Raw genomic sequence first — 6,658 nt, forward strand, 5'->3', positions numbered from 1 at the left:
CAGGTAGAATGAAGTAAGGAGATATTAGGTAGAAATGCCTGTTAAAAGTTAAGATGCAGTTCCCACTTTCCAGGCACAAAGTGCCACCAAGGCGGAGGTCCTTGGAAAGAGGCAGCACCATGGATGGAAGTCCATGTGGATGGCTGCAGAAGCCTTCTGCTCTGCCTCAGTTTTAATCTTTGCTTTCAGTGTACCAGCTGTGAGGGAAGACCTAAGCCACAAAACAGCCTCAGCTAAAAAGAAAAAAAACCCAAACCTCATTAAAAAGTTGTGATTGAACTTACCACCTGCATCCCAGAAACTACTGATGACTGAGCACTTAAGTTGCACAGCCTGGCAGGCAACGTGCAAAAGATACCATCAGGTCATGCAGGCTGCTAACTAACACTGATCTTCCTCACATCAATTTATTCCCCTTAAGCATCCTTGATAAGGACTAGTCAGCTTAAAAAAAATAAGCATATGCGAAATCCTAAAATCAGTCAAGCTGCTCTCCTTCAGCTTCATTCATGAAATTACATCCCAAATGAACCTCCACTTCTGCTATTAAAAGAAGGGAGTAAATTCTTAGAATACACCAACGCTTTTATTTTTTTTATTTTTTTTTTTTGCCACAGAGGGTTATTAGCTTATTGTCATTATGTTTATAGCTATGAAGAAAAGCTGTGAGAAAGAGATATTAAAGGCGCACATTAAAGAGACCTAAATGGCATGCAAATGAAAGGGAAAGAAAAATCTCAAAATTAGATTTACAATAAAAGCTGTTAAAACAAACAGGCTAAAATGGATATATTAGAGTAACTTGCAGAAAGAAAAATCTACATAGATATTAAAAAAAAGAAAAAAAAATCAAGATGTTTCTGCTATGTCCCTCAGCAAACAGAGCCTAGAGTAAACCCTTCTTGGCTGTCCGATCATGTCAGAGATGAGATTAAAAAAAAATACAGAGCAAGCACGCTTTTACCTACACAAGAGAAAAACATGAGAAGCTCAGAGCAGAACACTGTGAAATGCACAGCGCACATCTGTTTCAAAACTATTTATTTCTACATTAGCAGCACACAGAAGACACCGAGCGCAGGCTTACACAATCTCAGCCCACCTACCGTCCTCCTTGTCCAGCACCATCATCTCCGCAATCAAGAAAAGTCCGGGCACAGATGCTTCTTCTCCAGCAGCCTCCGCTCAGGGGAGAGGAGAGCAAGTCTCTGGGAACACAAATGAGCTACGGTACAGCTGATCGTCCTTTAGCAGCAAGTGAGCTCTAATTACCCAGTTGTCCAGCTTTTAACCTAGATTGCACTCAGTTAGAATTACACTCAGAAATAAAGCACTTTGCAGATACAAAAGCAGTCTCACCTACTTTTGTGCCTCAGAATTGCAAGGAACTAAAACTGCAATTTAGAAAGAAGGGGGATCAGAGCTATTTCTTTGGTTCTCACCTTCTAAATGGCTCAATTTGCACAGTATAATCTATTTTAATGTAATTGCCTTTGATAGCTCATAACCCTGGCTGTTGCAACTACACAGCTTTCAGCCTTATAAAGTGTTTTCCCTTTGGATTTAAGCTGAATCTAAATCCGAAATTACATTCAGAGAGGCTAGAATACCTAAACCCGACTAGCGCTGCCTCTGCCTCTCAATTGGTGAGCCTTGCACACTCGCGATGAATAAATGCACGCGTTTCCCAGGGCCCCCTCTGGAGCTCCTGCCGGGATTTCCTGGCGGAGCGCGGCTTCCCGGCTCAGCAGCACCACCTGCAGCCCGCCCGGCCCCCGCCCAGGTGCCGCGGGGCCACCTGCGCCGCCGCCGCCGCTTTGTGCTCGCCGGGCCGCGGGGATGCTCCGGTCCTGCTCCCGCTCTGCTCCAGCCCTGCTCCCTGCGAGCAGGGATTGTGTCTGGCGTCACGCAGCAGCTCGGGCAGGTCAGAGGCTCTCAACTCTCCGCAGCTGATGCCGGCTGAGTTGCGCCAGCCCCGCTGCTCCCAGCTACGTTTCACCCATCTCTGGTGACCTAAAACTTGATACTGATTTGCTGCACACACGTTTTGGGTTTGTTTTCACACGTTGGTGTTAGTTTCAGGGTGTACTCCGGAGAACGCAGCTCCATTTTCACTAGGTCGATATTAAAATGAATTTACCTAATCAAACACGATACAAACACTTAACAGGTTTGCTCTGCTTTTCAGAAATGCTATCAACACTCAAATATAAAGTGACAAGTTGGGGGCCCATGTCTTTTATGCTACATCCTGAAACTCTCATTCCTTTTCCAGACAAGTCATCTGTTGTCTCCAATGGCTCTCACAAGGATTGCGGGATCAGACACTTCGCTACCAAGATCAGCACCACCGTTTCACTCATCTTAGTCTTTTAATCTGAGAAAACATTTCATTTCTGCTTTGATGATACTTCTTCCTCCCCTTTACAACTGATACAACGGTACTCTAAAGAGCATGATAGCAGGCTCAAGTTATATATCCTTAATACCGATTTTTAATTAGATTCCTTATCCCCAGCTGAAGTGGCTTTTCCTTCCCCCTTCATTCACAATACTTAATCCTAACAGTCCTTGAGAATATTTGATGTTAAATGTATCGGTTTACATTGAGCTGTTTTCATCCAGTGCTTCCAACAACTCCTGTTTCCTAGTGATACTAGTTTGCAAGTGTTGAATATGCATTTTAGCATAAGAGTGCAAGCACCATAAATAATCACTTTCTTTTAGGAAGTGTCACAAGCTGGAAAGGAAGAGGACTTTATCCCAAAGATTAAAGTCTCATAGTTAAAAGGATCCACGCAAAAACTAACAAAACCACAGCCTTTTTTAGATTTGAGGTGCTTTACCACTTCCAATATTTTATTGGCCTCCATCAGAAAATGGCGAACTCCAAAAATGTTCCGTCTTTCTGTCTGTGTTCTTTTCAACCCTGCCACCTTCAAAAAGGACAGACTTACCCCAAAATATATGGTACATTTCAACTTCCACTATTTGGTAACTACAAGAAAGGCAAGGTTTTGATAAAAATGAAGTTAGCCATTGTCTGTCACAGCTGACTTCTGCAGCAGAGCAAACTAGCAGACATAATGCACTCATGAAAAAATATGCAGTACCGGATCAATGTACATTTTATTCCTTTACTGCTCCATCATGTCATAGAGGCTGAATTACTCCCTGTGAAAACCAAATTTTTTAAACACTTTATCTGCTTACTCATTTCACACACCAACAATTAAAAAAAAAGTTTTCTAACCCCCAACACATTTGTACAGCAATTTAAGTCAACTACAATTAACACAATCTGTTGGAATTAATCATGCTACCTGATGTCAGTTTACTTTTTTAAGCAGAAATCTGGTCTTTGCGATCAAAACATTTACGTATTTCAGAAATATCTTAACTCTCATTATCTTGAAATATATAAATGCGCTGCACGGTGCGTAGGTTGGCTTGCCCACAGCAAATTCTGCTGTGATTTACACAGTGGAACTGACTAAAATGAGAGCCTCGAAGTTCTTCTCTCTCAACCTTTCTCTCCCCCACCTCTCTCGTCCCTCTTCTCTCAGTTGCTAACATTTGTTTGGGGAAGATACCTGCCAGAGTTCCACTGTGAACCGGTATTTTCTAATATCAAGTCATGTTGCATCAGTCAAGTTATATTATGTCACTTCAAACATACAAAATGCTGTTACCTCCCTGACATAACTTGACGTGATGCCACAACACATCAAGTCAGAAACATTATTACTGTTGTTATTTTTTCAGTCTGCCCCTTCATCCTCAACGATATCCGTGAAGACCCACAGAAAAGTATTACTGAGTCTCTGCTACTTCTCGGCACCGCAGAGCGTGCTTGCCAAGGAAGCTTTATGCTCACAAACCCGGAGTGGAAACCCAAATCCGCAGCTCTCGCACCGCTGGGGCAGTCCTGGTGTCACACTGGGGCTGGCACACACCCTGAAGGCCCCAAGCTGAGGGAGTGGGCAGCTGCCCATGAGGCCAGTGGCCATGACCCAGCTTCCCAAGTGGCCTTCAGGGATGCAAAAGCAAGGGGCTCACATCTACAAGGCAGCAAGTGTCATCCTTGCGATGCACCAGGACTTCTGGGAGGGGTAATCCTGAAATCCTGCCTTCTCTATGCAGCAATAACTATGAATACCCCCACCGCTGCCAGAGACCTCAAAAGAAGAAAACCCCTCAAAGAAAAACTGTACATGGCAAAGCCTCTTAAATCAAGGGGAGAATTGGATAGTAGCCACAATGCTGGGATTTTTAGATGGTAAAAATCAGACCGGCTTCTGGGAAAAAGAAAAATAAAAGAAGGGAAAAAAAAAAAGGCCATTTATGGGAGTAAAACAGACCCATTTTTATTAACAAGCTCATTCAAGCTTGATTTCAAAAGGAATTGGTTTAGTTAGCAAAAGCTTCCATTTTAGTCCATTTGTAACCTATGCAGGTCCAGCATCCTCTTTTAACATTCACAGATGAGCGGGCAAGTGGAGCCCATTTGAATCAGGCAGAAAGAAACTTACAAAGGTAAAATGACCTCTTGATAAAAGGAGTTTCTTCTCCGAGTCTCACCTTCTCTCCCCTATTTCTCCAGGGCATCTTTAAAAGTGACCATAATTTCCCCTCGAGCATAACTACTCCACCAACAGCACAGGAGATTCCTAGGCATTACCGCACCTTGTTGCTCTGATCTCCACATCCCTCTCATCAGAGGTTTGTTTCCTACTTTGCTCCTTTTTTTAAGTGCACCCCGCACTAATTTCCTCTTTACCTCTCCCATCCACCACCATTATTCCCCTTTATACACAGCCACTCATGAAATCTCCTGGAAGGAGGCTGTTGAGAACTGTCTGGATAATCAAGGGTTCTAGTTTCATTTCCTTACAGCACCGTCAGGCCGGCCCCGAGCTCCTCGTGTTTAATGAGTACGTCTGAGACACTTGAAAGAGCCCAAACACCCCTATTAGGAAACCCTCTTCAGATGTCGGTCTCTGCTCGCAGCTCACCTGTGCCTCTCGCCCCTGCAATGGAGGCAGCATCCTGCTGGCAGCCTGTCAATCACAGGGAAACAGACACGGCTGGCAGGCACCCCCTGACAGAGAGTCACCGGCATGAAGACATCACCCGGTTATTATTATTATTATTAAGGGGTATTAATAGAGACGTTAAGAGCCCTTCCTCCCTTTTCCTCCAGCAGCTGAGCAAAATTCAGGGGACTCTCGCAACGCAGGTTACCCCTGAAAGTGAGGTCAGAGAGAAACACAAACCTTGTTCCACACACCAGTAAGAAATTACCCGTGTTTAATTCCTCCGTCATTACTTAACCTTTTTACCTAAGTGCACAGGGGGCAAGGGATGAGAAAAGTCTTCCTCCTGTTATCTCTCACTGACCAGTTAGATAAGTTCATTCCCTCTCCTCCAACACACGCGCTTTCCACTGGAGCACTACAGACCCCATTAACAACACTATACCAGTTTGCTTCAGAGGGCTTCAAGAAACTGGAGGGGGGAAAAAAAAAAGATGCTGGGAGAGGGATTCTCCGAGGGCCCAGAGGCATGTGCAGCGAGCTCCCTCCCCACGCACCTCTCCGGAGCAGCGAGCATTTAACCTTGTGGCAGCGGGCGCTCCGGCCCCCTCCCACACGGCCGCTCGCAGCAGCCAGCCCGGCACTGCTCTTCGTGCCCCGTCCCACTCGGCGGTGTCGCGGCGGGCAGACTCTCCCCGTTCTGAGGCAGAAACTCCAGATCAAAAGACAAGGGGAAGGGGAAGGAAAAGAGGTAGAGGGGAGGGGGAAAAAAAAGAAAAAAGAAAAAGAAAATAGCGAAGGAGAGCATCTCCCACTTGTCTCTTGAGCCTGGCATCCACTTTTCCGAGTTGAAGCCGCCGCCAGCCCGGCACAGGGACGTTCTGTGGCCATTTACACAAGCAGGCAGGGCCGCCCTGCCCGCAGTGGGAGCGCGGGGCGGCGTTCGGGCACCCGCGGCCTCGGGAGCCGGCGGAGCTGGCCCGGCGGGGACCCACGCTGAGGCCACCGGCGCTGATGGCGGCCCGGTGTCGGGGCCGCAGTGTCAGACCCTCCCCGGCCGGCCGCAGCAGCAGCGGGGCCGCGGCCGGCCGCACCGGGGCGCTGCCGAGGCGGGGGCAGCGGCGCGGCCGCCCCGGCGCTGCCCCGGGACGCGAGTTTGGAGCGGGGCTGCGGCGGGCTACGGCCGCGCTGGGCGCCGGAGAGCTGGAGCCGGGCTCCTGCACCAGCCGCCTCGCCCCCGGCCCCGCCGCTGCAGCTCGAGTGCCAGTTTAGGGATCAAAGAAGAAGGGAAGCGGGGGGGAGAGAGGAAAAAGGTACGGGAGGACCAATATCGGGGGCTGCTCCCCCTGCTCCGTCCTTGCCCAACCTGCGCTGTCAAAAATTGTCTTAATGTAATCGCGTGTGATCGCTCACAACCTCTCTCCCCTTTGCTGTTGCCACTGCAAGAGCTTTCCAGGCTTCTAAAGTGCTTTTCTCTTGATTTCACTCTAAATCTAAAATTATATTCAAAGGAAGGGGGGGTGGGAGGGAGGAAAGATGTGAACCTATCACTGAAAGCAAAAGCACTTGCCGCCTGCCTCGCTCGCTCGCTCTCTCAATTTATGTGCTTTGCACTCTCTCCT

At 47.5% G+C, this 6,658-nt stretch overlaps 1 protein-coding gene across 2 annotated transcripts in view; it reads right to left on the bottom strand.

Annotated features, from left to right (window-relative positions):
• The window catches only part of LMO1 (LIM domain only 1), a 59,022-nt gene extending 53,325 nt beyond the window's left edge, over positions 1-5,697 (bottom strand). The window contains exon 1 of one of the 2 annotated variants that reach the window (XM_041415071.1): positions 5,594-5,697. Coding sequence is in view for 1 of the 2 variants with exons in the window: in XM_041415070.1 (XP_041271004.1) it covers positions 1,107-1,131 (25 nt within the window). In the remaining variant the exon portion in view is untranslated. Of the gene's footprint in view, positions 1-1,106; positions 1,666-5,593 lie in introns of those variants that run through there. The other variant, XM_041415070.1, reaches the window with a different exon arrangement.
• Positions 5,698-6,658: the final 961 nt, after the last annotated feature.

This window comes from Onychostruthus taczanowskii, unplaced genomic scaffold (assembly GCF_017590055.1).
Source record: "Onychostruthus taczanowskii isolate IOZ18803 unplaced genomic scaffold, ASM1759005v1 scaffold49, whole genome shotgun sequence".
NCBI classification, from domain to species: Eukaryota; Metazoa; Chordata; class Aves; order Passeriformes; family Passeridae; genus Onychostruthus; species Onychostruthus taczanowskii.